This window comes from Anomalospiza imberbis, chromosome 6 (genome assembly GCF_031753505.1).
Source record: "Anomalospiza imberbis isolate Cuckoo-Finch-1a 21T00152 chromosome 6, ASM3175350v1, whole genome shotgun sequence".
Taxonomy (NCBI): domain Eukaryota; kingdom Metazoa; phylum Chordata; class Aves; order Passeriformes; family Viduidae; genus Anomalospiza; species Anomalospiza imberbis.
The window spans coordinates 36,975,405-36,994,202 of record NC_089686.1 but is presented as its reverse complement, the minus strand read 5'-3'; the positions used below and the strand labels follow the sequence as shown (position 1 = coordinate 36,994,202).

General features: G+C 39.4%; 1 protein-coding gene across 1 annotated transcript in view; it reads right to left on the bottom strand.

The window, feature by feature from the left end:
• SPTBN5 (spectrin beta, non-erythrocytic 5) overlaps window positions 1–18,798 on the bottom strand; it is a 92,183-nt gene that overhangs the window by 57,623 nt on the left and 15,762 nt on the right. Inside the window, 18 exon segments of the mRNA XM_068194948.1 lie at window positions 1,271–1,385; window positions 2,570–2,715; window positions 3,541–3,673; window positions 5,380–5,543; window positions 6,110–6,226; window positions 7,272–7,472; window positions 8,628–8,814; window positions 9,357–9,583; window positions 10,331–10,495; window positions 10,586–10,756; window positions 11,329–11,428; window positions 12,415–12,554; window positions 13,343–13,589; window positions 14,227–14,514; window positions 15,058–15,309; window positions 15,975–16,105; window positions 16,638–16,790; window positions 17,517–17,708. Of these exon segments, the coding sequence (XP_068051049.1) occupies window positions 1,271–1,385; window positions 2,570–2,715; window positions 3,541–3,673; window positions 5,380–5,543; window positions 6,110–6,226; window positions 7,272–7,472; window positions 8,628–8,814; window positions 9,357–9,583; window positions 10,331–10,495; window positions 10,586–10,756; window positions 11,329–11,428; window positions 12,415–12,554; window positions 13,343–13,589; window positions 14,227–14,514; window positions 15,058–15,309; window positions 15,975–16,105; window positions 16,638–16,790; window positions 17,517–17,708 (3,129 nt within the window).

The following is an 18,798-nucleotide window of genomic DNA, read 5'->3' as shown; positions in this document are numbered from 1 at the left end:
ACCATTGAAGAACTGCATTTCTGCAACAGAATCACAGGCTATGTTGGGATACCAATAATGCGTCTTGGTAAGGTGCTATAAAAGGAGATGCATGTTGTAGTTGCCTGTACTATGATGGCACTGGAGCTGGTGACCTAAGCAAATCTTCTAGTACTATCTTCCTCTGAGAACAGGCTTTCCCTAGTAGGCTTCTGACCAGGGTACACAGGGAGGGATGGACGAGATGACTGCTCTCCCTCCTGGTGTGAAGCTATTAACAAGATGTAATGCAAGAAGGGTGTAGTGGTTGCCTGGACCAGACTCAGCATGGTGATAAAACAACAGCTGGTCTGTGAAGTGTTTCTGAACCCTTACTTGTCACTGTCTCAGCATTAACTACATCCTCAGTGAAGTTAAATAACCACCAGGTTCTGAAAATCCCAGCTGGTAAATGGTGAAATATTACATTTAATTTTCTCTTCATGACAGGGGAAGAAAACAGGAATAACATGGTTGAATGGGGCAGCCTCTGCCAGCACAAACAAGTAGAAAATTCATCACGTGTAACCAAACAAAGCCCTGTTGCCTTGCAAACAGTGGAACCCCTTGGATCACTGCCTCATGTAAACATCTGCGTTAGGGAAACCACACCTCTCATTACAGCAAGGATGTGGTTTCTCTGTGAAATTCTTCAGGATGTTCACATAAAACAGAAGGCTGAAGATTTTTTGGGGGACTTCTTCCCCTAGTTTTCATGCTGGGACTGCTTGAAATTATTGCCAGTACTGGGCACCGGAATGAGAGGAAAAGATTTTTGGCTCAGCTTTTCACATCAGGTCACATGATTGCCTGACAAATTTCCAGTCTAGCGGTCACTGTAATCCAAACAAATGCCTTTTTCACAGGAGAGTTCTTCAGCACACATACAACTACAACAGTGTACAAAGAACCGCCATGGTAAGGCAATAGTTTCTTAGGCCTGATGACTGCAAACGAAATCACTGTGTGCATTGCACTGTGAGGCACCTTAGTGCAAGCCCTGATCTTCTCAGCTTTTCCCACAGATAAGCAACTCCAGCTCAACTTGGTTTCACCAGTGGTTCTCATAAGATAACCAGTCAAGTGTCTAAGGACTACCCAGGATTTTTTTTTAATGGTATGAGTTATCACATTGGCTTCTTACTGAGAATTTCTTTGAAGTCAGCAGTAAGAATGCTGAGAATCATAAGAATATTCCGTAAAAAGCTGAAATAAAGTTTGCATTGTATGAGATTTTCCTATTAATTTTTACCTCAATATGGGCCAGAGCATCTGTCAGATCTTGGTAACACTTGTGAATCCCCTCCGCATCTCTCAGCCGCTCACCTCGTAATCTGGTCATTTCTAACAGTTCCTCCCAAGAGTTCCTTCAAGGTAGAATGGGAAAAAGAACAATGTAAAACATTTAAACTAGGAATAAAGGAGACCGTCAGTCTAAAGCAAGACTGAAAACAAAACCTGTTCTTGCTTTAATTCCTGCCTTTAAATTCTGTTGGAGTTATTCTCTGAATGGCAGCATGTCTCTCACCCTACTCTGTCCTCCTGTCTGCTCCAGGAACTTAAAGAAATGGTCCTATTTAAGAGTTCCCCCCTCAATTGCACTTTTCAGGTTTTCTATGCAGTACTTGGAGAACTGAGTTATAGAATCATAGAATAACCTGAGTTGGAAAGACCCACAAGTATCATTAAATCCAGCTCCTGGCCCTGCACAGAAAAACCCAAGAATCACACCATACATCTGATAGTCTTGTCCAAACACTTCTTGAACTCAGGGTGATGTGACTGCTTCCCTGGGGAGCCTGTTCCAGTGCCCAACCACCCTCTGGGTAAAAAACCTTTTCCTAATATCCAACTTAAGCCTCCCTTGACTCAGCTTCAAGCCATTCCCTTGGTCCTGTCACTGGTCATCACAGAGAAGAGATCAATGCCTGCTCCTCCACTTTCCCTCACAAGAGAGCTGTAGACTGCAGTGAGGTCTCCCCTCAGTCTTCTCTTCTCCAGGCTGAACAGACCAAGTGACCTCAGCCACTCCTCATATGAAGGGCTTCCCCTCAAGGCCCTTCATCATCCTCATGGTGCTCCTTTGGATGCTCTCTGATAGCTCAATAACTGTCTTATACAGTGGTGACCACAGCTGCCTGCAGACACGCTTCTCCTTTGGGCCAGTTTGGACTGATGCCAGAACAAAGAAGCTCCGAGCATCTTAATGTTATTCTGCAGAACAGTGCTGGGATTCAATCTCAAAAACAAGAAGCAATAAAAAGCATCTAAACCCCAAGCCTGTCAGCTGGTGATCCTGTCTCAAAGGGCAAAGGAAGTTCACCTTGTAAAGCACCTCCAAAGCAATTTACAAGAAGCCAGAACAGCAAGTAGATGATGTTTATTTTTAGAAGAGGCTGGAAGCAGCTCTGTATTAATGAGCAAACCACATATTTTGCAATTAGAGAATCAGGAGGACAGGCCTTATCCCTTCCTAGTTTCTTGTTACTTTCTCTTCCTTGAGGGCAAATGGAAAGCACAAAGCATTTTAGACCTAACACAATGCTCCTACCTTAGTTGTTTCTGCATCTGCCGAATTTCCCAGGACTCAGAATACCCTTGGTTCAGCAAATTGTCTGCCAGCTGCTGGAAAGCCACAACTCTTTTCCCAGCAGCTTCCAACTGATGTCGGAATGTATCATATTTGGCACAAAGTTGCTTTAGAAGGGAAAACAAGAATAAAGAGGAAACTGCTTTTGAATGCTCTCTTTTTCCAAACATAACTGCTCATCAGAACACAGCCCAGAAAACAGGTAATAAGCTGATAATACTTAGAGATGGAGAAACTGCAGAGAATGACTGGATTCTACCTTCAAAGACCATGAGGAGCTTCAAACTCTTAGCAAAACTTGAGGTTTGTGATGCAGATGGGAGGCAGAAACATTATTGCTGGGACTAGGAACAAAAATTCTATGTACAATGAATTTCAATTATAAAACGATGTGTTTTTACTTAATGACTACAAATGTGTATTCAGTACTGCAAATAGATAATGTAGTCTGATTTTAAGGTTTAGGACACAAGCTATTTTGAAATAAATTATAAAAATGAAGATTCTGAATGGGTAGTGATTTGTAACAGGCTGACATTAGATTGGTTTCTATGCCATGTGAAGAGATATACCTAGAGAGTCTGCTGTATATCAGCAATCACAAATTAAAAAAAAAAAAAAAAAAAAAAGGAAAACCCCCTAAATGGATACCATACTGAATTATCTACTTATTAAAAATAGAAAATATTTGCTCATTGAAGGTGTAGACATTTTAGCATGCAGTTGTTTCAGACAGCTCAGCCCTCGTGGTAACAGGGTGCAATGCTGCCTGTTCTTCAATCCTTCTCATCCACTTCATCCTTTTCTCTTCCCATCTTCCAGTTATTTATACTTATTTCTTACTCTGACTTTTAAGTTTTCAAGGACAATCTTAATATCTGTTTACAGTACAGTTTATTTGATTTTTTTATCTGTTACTCAAAAAAACTCACCAAAACATGTTCATAATCATTTCCATAGTCTTCAGAGCTGGCTGTTTGTTTCTGCTGAGTGATCCAGTCTTCCAGATCTTCATATTCTCGTAGAAAATCATGCAAGACAAGAGTTTCATCGAGCTTCTTCCCTCTGTTGGGGGAAGGAGACAAGATAATATAATTAACAATATAAGAGAAGGGCTATCAAGAATTTTCTTCCAATGAATCCCCAAAACCTCTCACCATCAAGACTCATTGTCTGTAATGAAAGAGCTGATTATTCCTCAGATTTGGAAATGATGATTGTAGGATGACAGATGTCAGCCAGGTCATGCTCATCTCATGAGCTGAATTTCCCAGAAGAGCACTCTGCCTATCTGAGCTCTTTCTCTGCTCTGTTTTTGATTTGGGTTTGTTGTTATTGATTTTGCTGTGTTTTTTTCTTTCCATGAGAAAGAATACCCTTTATTTCTTTCCAGATCTGTCCTGATCTGTCTTTCTAAAGATAATTTAATTGCTTGTGAAAATGAGAAGGAAATATTTCCTGAACATCAGGAAAGCAGATGCTATGAAAGCCTTTGGATGCAATTCTCATATTGCCTGTTTGGCAGAATTGCTCCAACCTGTTACATATTTCCAACAGCCTAGATTATTTTATAGTTCAGCCAGACATGTTACAGGGCTTCCACAGCAAAAAAAAAAAAGTATCAATTTTCCATCTGCTAGCCTGCCATTGTGCAAATATTCCAGGGAAGAAGAATCTGGCTTCCTAGTTTGAGTCACAAATATTCATCACAAGAGATGTAACTTGTTAAGAGTCCAGCCCGAGGAGAATGCAGATGAGAGGTGCAAACCAGAGCAGCAATGAGGCACCACAAGACCCAGGTTAACATTTAGAAAGAATGAAAAAAAAATGTTTCTGTGTTCAACACACAGAAGTCTTTTGATATTTCTAGATTATTTATTTTTCTGAACTTTTTATTCACAGGTTTTTCTATAGATGCTTTTACTTTTTCAAATGTAAACAAGATTAAAAATGAAAGGTAAAATAACAGCATTTTCTTTAGGTTTAATTATTCTAGTATTCAGATCAATTTATTTGTTATTCTGCTTGCAGAGCCCTGTTTCTTTTCGGAGTGAAATTTTTGTGGGGGAAAAAAATCTATGTTGTTCAGACGTATTTTCCTTTCTGAAAACAAACTAGAAGTGTCAAAACCCTTTGTACAAGCCAACTGTCCCGTTGTAAATATCTTGCTGTAATAATAACTGAAAGAAAGTGAAATTAAAAGTAAATGATTAATTCAAGAATAAAAGCCTTGCTATAGTAGCACAATCACTGGGCATATAACTAAGTATATCCATTACTGTCTCCCTTAAAATATGTAAAAATCAAGTAATTTTAAAGTAACATTAAGGGAACATTCTAAAAATATTTTTCCTATTGATTGTAGATTCTAAATACCACAAATGCAAGCCAGAATCTGACACCCCAAGTCACTTTACAGGAAGATGATTAAAGATAAAGAGGAAATTAATAGCTATCAAATCCTTAATATGTAGTAAAACTCCTCAAATAAATTGTAGTGGTCTTGTTTAGTGAAATGAAAAGCTCATAAATGCACAGAATTATAATACAGAAACAAGCAATTTCCTAATTATAATTGAAAAAAGAGGAGATAATTTAATTATAAAATTATAGAAGTAAAACAAAATTAGTAAGAACAATATAATTATAATTAATAAGTTATTTATAATATAATGAATATAAATTCCAGTGAAGTAACTGTAGATATCCTTTATTGAGTTCAGTGGGCTTTGAATCTAATCTAGGATCCAAGTGGGAGCTCTGGTTTATACCTTGCTGCTGCTAGCTCCTGTAACTCCTGGAGTCTTGAATGAACTTGTTCCTTTGGTGCATCAACCTCAATATACTGGATGGAGCCCACAAGAGGAGGAGTTTGGGCACTTTCACTGAGTTCTTTCAACAAATCTTGGTAAATGGCAATCTCATGCTCCAGTGCCTGACAAAAAAGAACAGTGCATTGAGAGTCAGTTGTCCGAGATAGCCACTCCTTGTGAACAGCCTAGGGTGTAGTGACTGAAAAAAAATACTTTTGGGAAGGACGTGACATTTCCAAGACCTGATTAATTTTAGATTATTTTCTAGCAACATTAAAAAAAAATGTACAGAAATTCAAACAGATTAATAAAGACAATTAGAATTCCCTGATGGAATATTAACTAGAGAAAAGTATTCCTGGATTAACACTTTATCTGTATCTTTGATTTGAGGAAAAAATTACAAGACTTCTGCATGCATCTGTTGAAACTGAAAAGCAGGTAGTCAGATTTGGCCTCAGAGGAATATGAGAATATTCACCATCCTCCCTTTACCCCAGACTACATTTTACCAACCAGGTTAGTAAACTGCATTTATCTCTTCTATCAATCTATCCATGTGTAGACATATATCATTGCAAAATCTTGTAGATGGCTGGGCACTCAACTACCAATGAGACAAACAATTTTATGCCTGCAGAGAGACCAAAAGATCAGACTAGCCTACAGAATTTAGGCAGAGAAATACCTTATGTTTCTTGATGAGTTTCAGTGTTCCATCTTCATCTTTACCGTAGTCCTTGCTTGTCACAAGTGGATATTTTTCTGCTATCCACGACTCCAGATCTGATATATTCATTAAAAACTATCAGTTAAAGAGAAAACAAATGAGCTTCAAGTTTCAAAACATTCATGACATTTTTTTCTTACTTAATAAATTATAAATAAATGGTGCACTTTAAGGCTTACTGTAATGTTTTATTAAATATTTAATTCACTGTTCTCTTTGAAATCAAAAAATGATGACAGGGCCACAGATGGAAGACTTCAGTGCAGGATCACTTAGTGTATAATATCAGTGGGATATTTCTCCTTCCTCTGCCTGAGAAGTTCAAATCACTGCAAGAATCAGGCTTCATAAAGTCTACAGTACTGACAAGAGTTTCCATATATAGAGGAAATAAAGGCCAGATGATCGAATACCCCAGCAAACAAACTTTAGCTGGGCCTATGAACTCCATGCAAATGCTGTTTATTTCTACAAAACTTCATGTGCTATCTGAGTAACTGCACTCCTAAATGATCCACTGATGACAGAAAACTTGGATTATGAACAGAAATATTTGCATGGAATTTTTAGTTTGTTTTTTTTTTTTAACAGGCTGAGCATGAAGGTCAGGAATCCTATAGAAAAGAATAAAGCCAAAATCCCTAACTTGCTCTGAGAGTGAATGCATGTTATCTGTTCCTCAGTATCATTTTATTGCCTGGGAAATTGTTGCATGAAAGAGGTAAAGAATGGATAGCACAAGAAGTCCCCTCTTTTCTGATTTCCATGTCATAATTCTCCAGTATGAAGGGCCAGTTCGGGATCCATTACATTAATAAGTCAAACCCTGAGACTGTTTAAAGACACAGAGAAAGGAGCTACTACTGGGAGAAATGTGTGCTCTGTGCACAGCCATATGGGATGAGTACAGAACCCAAGGGAAGCCTGTGTAGAGAAGTAGGTCAAGAGTGAGGGCTGCCTTCAACTATGCGGGCCAGCCCCCCATTCCCATGAGCCTGGCCTCAAACAGCTGAAGAGAATACCAGTCCTAGCAAAGCTGGTTTTTTTATTCACTTTAACACTTTGGTCTTCTTGTTTGTCTGAAGAAGCTACTGTGCAAGCTCTTTGCTTTAATTTGTACCTCCTGGAAGCCAACTGAGTGCTGTAGCTCCTTCATCCTTTCCTCACAGGATTTCTCCAAGCCCTGCCAGGCAGTCAGAAGCTCCTGGCATTTCTCACTTATTTTCTGAGCTGATGGGTGCTGGCCTACAATCATTGTCTTTCCTTTATCCAGGACCCGCTGGACTTGCTGTTTGTGGGCATTCACTTCTGCCTGCAGTTCCTGGGAATGAGATAAAAGAAAAAATAGGAATAAAGGAAGATACGTGAGGACAAGTAAACTCTGTGTGCTCCTAATCCTAAGCAAAACTGGCAGCTGGTGACAGTGGGCAGAGTACAACAAGTGGACACCAGGACTGTCTTATTTCTACTACACCTGCAGCCTCAGTCACTGGTGCCAGCCCCACTCACATAATGCTCTGCTCTTGGTACTGCCATCGAGAGAGGAGGGAAGGATGTGTAAGGAAGCAGCACACATCCCTTAACTTCCATACACCAAAGTTCTCTCTTTACCATGCTCCTGCCCCTTCCCCTGTCCAGCAGCCAGGGAGGTTTGGGAAAGGGGGCAGATCACAGGATAAGCCACAAAGCTGGGGGAATTAGAAAAAAATGTTGAGCTGGTGATGGAAAAATAGAATATCCAAGACAATGAAGGGGCTGAAGGATGATGCAAAGAGAGACACTGTCATCAGTGCCATGAAAACTATTGGACTACTGCTCCATAAATCCTCCCACTGGTCTCATAAGCATTCTCATGAAACTTGCAATTAAGGTGCTGCAAAATCCAGCATTGCTTGTGATGCAGGACAGCTGAGGTGCTACTCTGGCTGTGAGGAACTGCTGCAAAGAACTGAACTCCCCAGAAATGAGTATTAAGCTGTCCTTATAAATACAGTGACTGTTGCTTGTTCAGACCATTTTAAAATCTGTAGAGATTTAAGATAATAGCTAAATGCCTGTTATATGCTCTCCTAGAAAATCCAGTATGCACAAAATTCAATATAGAATGTATCATGAAGCCATAAGAAGAAAACTACCACAGTTTTATTTAGTTTACTCTTTTCTATGTAGTGTCAAATGCACTGGGTTTTTTTTTTATCCTTTTCTAATGGGAAGAGTAATGCAATTTCTCACATTAATAATACTCCATAATACGACAAATTTTGCAGTTCTCATAAGAATGTTGTATTTCTTCTGAAAATCATCACCACTCTGCTGATTTGTGTCAATCCACTGAACCATTTTAGCTGGACCAGAGCTGGAATCAGTAAATGTACTCATTGGAAGCTTTGACTGTGCAGGGGTGGATGCAAGTCTGTAGGCTGAGCTGAAGTGCAGTGTGTAACCATGCTATAAAGCACTTGATTAAAGGAGTTACCTTGTGCTTTTGCAGCAGGTTTTGAGCCACATCCAAGGACTTCCCGCAGTTGGTGGAATGGGCAATAGGCAAGTGCTCATTGATCCAGTTCATTTCCATATCATGATAATGGTAGAACTCATAAAGATCCACGGCAGCTTCCAGCAACTTATGCCTCTCATAAAGAGGTGCTTGCAAAGACTCAAACCTAGGGGTCATCCATTAAATATATGTTAAAACAAAGCTTTATTCTCATTCTGCCAAGGGAATTAGTCTACAACACCATCGTGGAGATTTTGAAACACTGGACACTGCTTTGCAATTAAATGTCAATGGTTAGTTCTGGCTGCATGTACAAGGATCCTTGGCAAGCACACCTATATGATAACACTAAATGTAAGCAGAGAAAAAATTATTTACACTTTTAAAGTCCTAGGCTTGTCCTGTGATGTATTGAATGCTGGATCACTGTACCTCTTACAAAGCAGTGGATTGCCTGTGGATAAGAAAGGGACTAGAGGAGGAGTGCAGCTGGCAAGGGGCAATATTCAGTCATAAAGGTTGAGGTGGGTCAACAGGCAGCTGTGTAGGTGCAGATCAAAGCATAGTTGTGCTCCAGCTGGGAGAAGAAATCTTTCCTAAGTATGGGTTAAACTTAATCAACCAAGAGAAGTTTTTTTAGAAGGTAGAATAAAAAATGCCATTTGTCACAAGAGGTGGGCAGAGACAAGAAACAGAGGGACACCATACCTTTTCAGGTATTTCTGTGTTTCATCCAGAATCCTCTGGGAGTCAAAGTGATTGGTGGCCATTTTCCTTGCATGAGATACAATGGCATTCATTTTCTCTGCCAGTTCACGTGTCTCATTTTCCAGCTGTCTGTGCTGCTTGAGTAGATCACGGCTGGAGCGCAAGTCATGGCCTGTCTCAGATTCCTGAAGAACTTTCTCAATTTTTTCTATCTTCTTTTTGGCATCCTGCCAGGAAAAGATTACAGCACACTCATACTGTCCTTTCAACATTTATTTACACTCACCCCCTCTTATGACAGCTTCCTGGACGCAATTTTTAAATCCAACTGTCCTGTCTTGGTAATATGATGTCTGGATGTCTCTAAGAGACATCTTCTGAGAATATTTTGTTTTGTGAACTATTTTGGAGTACTCTTCTCTCTGAGACACTAAAGCACATCACTGAAAACAGTCTCTTTGAAATATCTTCAGCAACATAATGTAAAAGAGTCTACCTTCAAAGACTTCAGATTGTAGCTGAAACTCAACAGCAGTTCCATTCATAATGGTCTCAAAACATCTTCACAGCATATTCCCCTTGTTATAGAATTTGATTGGATGACCATGTGCTTAATACAGTGCCATGCCTGCGACCCCAGACTGCCTCCAGGCAAGCAGTTATGTTTGAACAGCATTGAGCCCTACAGAGTTTGGGTTGTTTTCCCAGTACAGCATGGCCACACAGATGCAGTGTTGAGCCCGAGTTCAACGGCCTGATGCTTTGCTGGCATTATTATCATGCTCATAACTTTGAAGTAAGCTTGGGCAGCATAATACTGGGGTTTCTTTCCTGGGACTGTAGACAAAATGGAGACCTTAAAAACCTCTGCTATCAGGATGGTATTCTCTTTTATGTGATGTCCACACAATAGAGGAACCAGGCTCCTAGGTCATTCCTCCCCTCTTCCCCTCTGTTCCTCATGACTTCCTGACCTGCAGCAGTTCCATGAGCTGCTCCTGCTGTCCAGCTTGTCTCAGTTTGTCACCTCGCTCTATCATCTTGCTGTACAATTCCCTCCACTTCTTTTGAAGCTCTGACATCTTCTCCTGGACAGAAACTGCAGCGTAGTGGTTGTCTTGAATCAATTTATTTCCTTTCTGGAGAAACACAGTGCATCACTTTATTAGCAGTCAGCATCTATGAATTTTGGTACAAGATGGAAAACTTAGCTCCAAAGTTGCCTTCACCTTTATCAGTGTTGTAAAGTGCTCCTCATTAGCCAACATTTCCTTCTCAGCAGCTTCATGCCACTTCAGCTTGCGTAGAACATTTGTTGGATCACGATAGGATTCATCTGATGCAATCTTGTACTTCTCTTCCATCCATATCAAAAGCTCAGCAGCATCACGATTAAACTCCTTACAAAAAACAAACAGGATTAAATTGATTTAACTAATGAAGAAGTAGGATCTTAAACTATAGATGAGGTTTTAAGCCACCACAATATCTCTTGGTCCCTTTTTTACCATATTTACTAATCTGTTGCCTATAATTGTCAGTGAAATTTTGTATCATTGATAGAATATTTTAACCAGAAGAGGATCACTCCTCCAGGATAACTTCGTATCTCAGCATAGAAACTAAGTTTGGTGCCAAAACTTTGATTAACTGTACTAAGTTATTGAGGCCCAGAACAATAGTAAATAATGAGCAGAATAAATTTAACCAGTAGACAATGCATTCTGTTGATATTTTTCATTCAGAATCTACCTTTTATTTTTTTAATTTTCTATGGTTATAGCTTTGTAAGTTTTATTGCCAGTGCATCATCTACTCCCTGAAAAACAAAGCTCTGTCCCACAGCCAAAGAGAAGTAGAGAAAGTGAGCTGTAGTAGGAATGCTCAGCAGTTTGAGTTTTTGTCTCGTATTAAGACAAGGGGTGAAATTCCAAATTCACAGATGCTTGACCAAATCTGCATTATCAGTTACCTGTAATTGTAGGGAATCCAACAACCTCTGTTTTCGCTTGGCATTGCTTTGTATCAGCTGCTCCCACCTTCTCCGGAGAATGACCATCCTCTGTTCAATACTACCAAGAAAAACAGGAAGTCCAGTGCTGTACTAATATTGGTTCCCCTTGCTTACGCTGCAGTCATGACTGTGATATAAATGTTTCTTCTTAGTTACTACAACTTTGCTGACAGGAAGAAGGGATATATGGCCCTGTCCCATCACCATGTTGGGCTCACCTGGAGAGCAGGTGTTGCTTGCCAGCTGCTCTGGATTTTCCTCTTGTATGGCTGTGTCACATTAGTCCAGTGCAGTCATACACTGGAACACAGACCTCCCTCTGCCCCGAATATTCCACAGTATTGCGTTATTAGTTACAATTAAATAACAACAACTTCTTTGGTGTAAGTGCAATGAGGCGTTGGAATAGCTTTTTAATGTAGTAGTGCTGGCAAGAAATCAGATCTTAAGGGCAGTTTAATAAATTTGTGGAGGGGGTGTTCAAGACGTTATCACTTATGATCACAAGAACACGGTCTTCTGATCCAAGAGGTCTACTCTAACCCTCTATTTCTAATTCTTGTTGGCAAAGGGGTCCCCTTACTAGATCCTAGTGGCTCTAGCACACGAAAAGGAATTAGAGGTAACAGTTCAGCTTGGACAAAACCATGAAGGAGCTGCTTTTGAAGAATTTTGATTGTGAAGTCTTCAGTAACTTTCTAAAAGCAAACTGTATTCCTAATAAGTGATACTGATAAATTAAGGAATTCTTTTTCTGTAAGCATTTAATGAGCTCACTTTAAGGAAGTTTTATCACTATATGTAATTTATGATACCAAAAAAATTATTCTAGTGTTCTGCCAAATGCCACTTTTAACCTAATGCTCATTTGTCCTAAGAGCACAGGAAATCTCTTTTTTGAAAAGAATTCCTTTTGGCTCCCTTTTCCATCAAATTGTGGATTGGAGGTCAACTAATTTGCCCTCAGAGAAAATTTTTCATTTCACCTGATCACACTAAATCATTTATTAAACATAAATAAAAAAGGAATGGGTTTGGACTCACACATGAGATGCAAAGTGTCTGCTCTCTAATAGCTTCACCCCATTTTCATTGAGTGCTTCCATTCGTCTCTTCAGTGCCATCAGCAGTTGTTCAAATTCCTGATGTTGCTTTAGCAGGCTTCGAACAGCATCTACATGGTCCTGCATTTGAAAAAGAAAATTTGATCAGGACTTTTCTTGCTCATACTGTTTCTGTAGCAGTGAAAAAAAAAAGGTTGGACCTTACTTTTCTCCTCTCTCAAGCAGGAGGAAGAGTATACATTTTACATTTGCCCAAGGATGTTCAGGGCTACAAACAAGCAGCAGGTTTGTATCATATCTGGTTTCTCTGTTCTATGGCCCATCTAGGGATATGCAATATAAAAGACTAACTTCTAAAACTTTATGCTATTCAGTTGATCCCAAAGTATGAATGTTTTGGGTTCACCTGAAAACATAAAAGGTGATGAGAGATCATAACCTCCTTCTTCACTGATTTTGTTAATATTGTCTGCATTTGTTTTTTTTTTTTTTTTTTTGTTTTTTTTTTTTTTGTTTCATATACTTTAATATTCTTAAATTAATGAAAGAAAAAACATTTTTTTTAAAAAAAGGTTACATTTTTACTTTAAAAAAAATTACTATGTTTAAGCAGAAACCTTATTTTTTAATGCATGAGTCAATTTTATACAAACCATATGACATGTACAAACAGCAAGAAATTACAACCCTAGCAGTTTTAAATTTTTTTTTTTGAGGGACAATGAGATTTGTTCTCATTAAGATGAGTAAGAACATAAGAATGTTAATAAGATCCTGAAAGTCTATTTCCCAAGCATGGAAATGTCATGATCAGAAGAATAAAGAAGCCATTCTAATAAAGAAGGTTGTTGCTACTCCTTGGATGGGGAGAAGCAGCAGGAGAAAACAAGATCAGCTGCTGTACATACCCCAAGGTCATCGCCCCGGAGAAAGGCCTCATGGCCAGAGAGGGCTGCATTGATACGGTCTCCCTCCCTATTGAACTTCTGCAATTCCAGGCCATCCTGCAGCTTTTTCCATCGTTTTTCCCACATTTCCTCCAGCTCTTTGTTCTCCTTGGCAAGTCTCTCCATGGTCTGGTGGACATCTCTGTTCCTGTTGTTACTGGCTTGTTGGTGGACTACTTTGCGTCCAAGCTCTTCAAGCTGCAGAAATCTTCCCAGAGTCAAAAAGAAAAATGAGACCTCACTGCATGAGGGAATATGAATTCTCTTTCATCACAGCTCTTTGCTCTCTTGGCAGCACCCATACACCAAGTTTCTCTCCCTCCTTATTACCTTTTCTCTGCAGGTTATGCACTACAAAGCGCAGCTGTTTTATTGCTCAGGGATACATGCTGGAGGCAGTAGGTGAGATTTCCCCAGCTGCACTGAAAACCCACATAAGCAGGCTTTCAGGTTAAAAAGGAAAGGAGAGCCAACAGTATCTGGAAATTCGTAACAGTGCAGAAGAAGAACTGAAAATTATGGCAAATGGAAGCAAAAGGCCTGAGAAGAAATGGGGAGCTGGAATAGATGGCACTTTCTGAGAGTGTCAGGAGAGCTTGTGGAATTCTACTTCTGCAAACATACACCTCCTCCTTCCCCCTCCACCAGCCTTCAGGATAAGTAGGCAAAAGCTGACCAGATTTTATGTTTTGCAGTCTCCTTTAGTCACGAATGTTCAAGTGCATATGAAAAAAAATTTTGGTGTCACCTTCATGCACAATTTATATACATGATTTACATGTTTCATTTCCACAGTACTGTGGTCATATCACCCCACTCTGCCCACCCTGCCAGAATCTCTCTACCTTTCATTCTGAGAGACAATTTCTATCAGCAGGTCTTGATGTTCCTTCAGCAATTGCTCTGCAGATCCTACATCCAGACCCATTTCTTCACTGCTCAGTTTCTCTCGAATGCCCTCTGCCCACAGTAGGAGCCTACGGCTGTCTTGCAGGAAGGACTGTTGGTTTTGGGCCCACTGCAGAATGTCCCGCTTCTTTTGGATCTCCAGCTTGAGCTCTGCCAGAAGTCTCTCCATGTTTTCTACCTGCTCAGTGATGGCCCTGCTCTCTGCAGGGTTGGTGTCCTTGATCCTTCAATAAAATACATTAAACTGTATGAACATTTAGAGCTTGAACCAGTACTCTTTAAAAAGAGTGGATTTGGATACTTAGAGTTCCATTAAAAAGAAAGTCAGCTAAGGCAACATATCCCCATTGTGAATGTTCTGAAAACTTAAAGAAGTAAAAAACTTTAATATTTCAAATTTGAACTCCTGTGCACAATTATCTGCTATTTTCCTACCATTACCCTTGCTTCCCCTGATTACCACCTTTCAGGACCTAAGTAATACCTCCACATTTTGAAGTAGGTAGCTAACAGTAGAGAGGATTTTTTAGAGCCACAAACAATCCTGTGGTATTCAACCTTCTACAACTGTGAAGTCTGGATACAAACACCTCCCCAGTCACCCAGTTACACTCAAGAGAAATCAGCTCAGTCCAGCAGGCAAGTGAGTTCTTTGGATTTCTAGAAAGAGAAACTTTAAAAGCTGCTCTTTCTCTTTACAGCCATAATTTACAGCATGATCTTGGAGAACGAGCAAAGAAAGTGAAAAGATAAAGAAGGTTCCTTACGATTTTGCAACACTCCTCAAGTATTCAATTTTCCTTTCTGTCACCAGGACCTCTCTCTCAATTGTGTACAGTTTGCGCTTGTCTGACTCCAGTCCAGCAGGCAAGTTCCCTGGTTCCAGATCCCTGAGTTGGACCATCTTGTCTTGCAGTAGCACTCCTATGCTCTGACAGTCCTGAAGAAATGTCCTCACATCAGCCACTCCAATCAGCTCAGAGCCTTTCTCCTCCTTCAGTGTTTCCATGGATTGCCATCTTGAAGCGAGATAACAATTTATAGGCATTGTTATAAATGAATTGTATCTGTTTTCTGTTCAGAAAAAGTCTTGTATAAAGACTACATCAGGACTTAAATGGTTGTGCTGGGCAGAGGTGAGCACCAGCACTCCCTCACAACATCAAAGTTCATATCAGTGTCATCTCAAAAATGGGGACCTGCTCAGGTGACCAGAACACTCTGAACATGATGCAATTAAACAACCATGGTCAAAATCGGGACCTCCCTATGCCCGCTGTCACTGAGTGACTTGGTAGCAGAAATACATTCACAACAGGTACTAAATACTCTTGGTGAAGTAAAACATGGTTTGATGCTCCTTTCAAGATTTGTGAAGTGTGTCCTCACCCTGATGCTTAAGTAACCAAATCAGCTGCAGTGCTGCAGAACTACTCTGAATGCAACATTGTCACCCGTGGATGAATTCACATTGTGCTTTAACGTGCACACAGATTTCTACAGTTTAAGTGATTTGGTACCAGGGTCCTAGGTGGCCCCCTCAGTTCTGGAGACATGGTACTGAGCTCAGGGCCAGCCTGCAGCCAGCTGAGGGCTGCCTCTTTCCCATTTGTGGCACTGTTGTCTAGAAGGGACATGAATTATCCCCATAAAACAATCCTCTGCTTATCAGTAGCACTTTTACCTGATGTTGATCTTTTCCATCCAAGTTTGGATCTCAAAGTATTTGCTGGGACTGATTCTTCCATATTTAACAGCTAAGTTTTCAATGTCTTCCAGCTGGCCTTTGCCTGCAGCCAGTTCTGTTAAAAATCTCTAAAGTGGAAAAATACAAGAATGAAGAACATGAGGTTTTTCCATTTCTGTGGACACAATTCTCGATAATCTTTTCTATCCACTCATATCCCATTTTCACAGCTGGTTTCTCCCCCTGCCTGCCTGTTGACTCCATGTACACCTGTGCACACAATTCCCCTGCAGCCCCTTGACCTCCCTGGTGTGCACATTGTGCACATATGTCCCACTCCACTGGGATGCAAGTGCACTGATGGATTTTTTCATAATTTGGTACTTTTTAAAAAAGTGATGCAAGATAAACGACAGAAAGAATCCTCGTGTACAATGATATTTGTACACGATACCATGTTCACAGGAAGATAAAGGGACACGGTCACATCAGCTTCCGTAATTTGGCATAGTCTGTACAAAAGAAATATCTGGTCTGTACATGACTCTCTAAGTTGAAATTAATGAAAAGGCTCTCAAAACATCATTTCTCAACTTTATCATTTCTCTTAAGGTAAAATTGATTTAAAAGGTGCCATCTGTGAAAAGGAAAAAGGGGTACCTGATATTTCTGCTGCATGACCTCCACATTATCTGCTTGAGGTTGAAGAGTGCAGAAAATGTTCTCTTTATCTCTCATCCATGACTGAAATTCTTCGCAAGAGCTACAGAAGCGATAATATCCAATCATCTCCTCCAGAGCTTTTTTTCTGTTCTGTAAAAGAGATGAAGACTTAACTTTTGTTGTAATAACTCCTCACCATTTGAAGCAACAGAAAAAAGATCCTTCCATTTAAGCTGCAATACACAAGTGGTAGCTTTGTACTTTTCCCAGAAACAGCTGAAAGAGAACAGAACATAAAATTTTAAGATCACAATACTTCTTCCAGAGCAACAGTGGTTTAAAAACATAAGAGAATCATTTGGAGAGTGCTCAGCCTCTGGACAGTAAGGAAGGCTGCTGTGCTACCTGATGCTGCTCACTGAAGACATAAGGCAGTAGTCTCTAGAATATGTAAAAGTCACATGCAACATGTTTGTGTCAGTCTTTAGGGCATGATTTGAGCAGGTATGAGTGAAGAGCAGCATATTAACAAAATGCAGGTTGCAGTTTATTTTTTCTGGTGTCAGGCAAGACAGCCCAGCGATTTAGGAGCTACAAGTAGTAAACATTAAGGTGGGGGGGGGGGGGGGGAAAGGATTACATAAAAGAGTCTGCTTTTCATGAACTAAAAATACTGGAATGTAAATGGGAAATTTGCCCACATAAAATTTGTTTTGATACAAAACTTCAGTGATAATCTCAAGGCTTGAAGTCCTACAGGAATTAACAGGATTGACACACATTATTAAACTGAAAAGAAGCCAGCAAAGCACTTAATTTCAGTTTTCACTGGTTTGGACTTCTTCATGAGCTGCACAGCAGAAGGAGGTATTATACCTCAGCCATGCTCTGTAGATGTTCATAAAGTGAATCTATTTCTTCTTGGGTCTTCCAGATATTCTCTGGAAGAAAATGATCATCCATGCTTGAGGTTGCAGTGGATGCAGTTTCAGATGTTGTCCAGGTTCGACTGAATGGCAGCTTAGTTGTCTTTTGATTTAAGTCACTTGGGGCTTCCCTCTTTGTAATCTGTTAAGAAAAAATTAACAAAATCAATGGATGAGAATTTCTGATTTGGATAACATTTCATTTGGAAGGAAAACTTGGATTTGCTAGTTCAAATCACAGCATTCTGACCCTTTAAAACAAAAACTTCCAGTATTTTTTTCGGACCTCTTTCCACTGTTTTAATCTGAAAAAATGAATTTAAAAACCTGAAAAATATTTTGGTTTTGTTTAAAGAAGAACTTTAATTTAGTTCATTTCAAACCGTATTGATTCAGTAAAAACTCTCATTTCTTGCCCAAATTGAAGCTGTTTGCTTGGAGGAGCTTTTTTATTTTCAGAAGTGCCAACAAAGCAAGGCAATTGACTATGCTCATGGTTCTTTTTGTGGTGATGTTTTAGTACCTGAACACTTCCAGTTTCAAAATCTGTGAGTGCCATAGTGAATCAATACTTTTTGTGCATCAACACCACCTCATCATGTGCTTTTTTACATTTCATAGCAAACTAATAAAATATTTTTCTAATAAAAATTAATGTTGGATTGATGAGGTAAAGGAAAGATCACAAGAGATGCCCACCGCTCTCAAATTTATTGGGCTAAATATTGAGTGAATATGAATGTCTAAAGAAGCAAGCTATGAAATGTGTCATTCATTTATTTGTCTCCCCTGAATTCTGTTATTTAATGAGCTGATGTCAGGTCAAAAGTTCCCTTTCTAGTCAGTGAAAAAGGGGGGCATCTACCGAGCTTGACTTCATCTCATTTGCCTTAAAAATAAGTGATGGTATGAGTTACTCCTGGAATTGTGGGATAGTTCTTCACTACATTAGGGTAGCAGAAGAATTTGTCAGGATGTTTTGATTAAAAGTCTGCTTTTTAAAGATAATTGACGTGAATAATTTTATAGAATAAAGAGTGAGAATGCATTTGTGAGGATGAGAATATTTCTAGCACTTCAAAGAATACTAACTAGGTGTGCTATGAGCAAACAAGGAACTTCTTTTTCACCTAAAAATTTTCACCAATTCTAATTAAAAACTTAATTTTGAATATTCTATTTGGGTAAAACAAATAAAAAATAAATTATTGAAAAATCATTTCGTTTACATT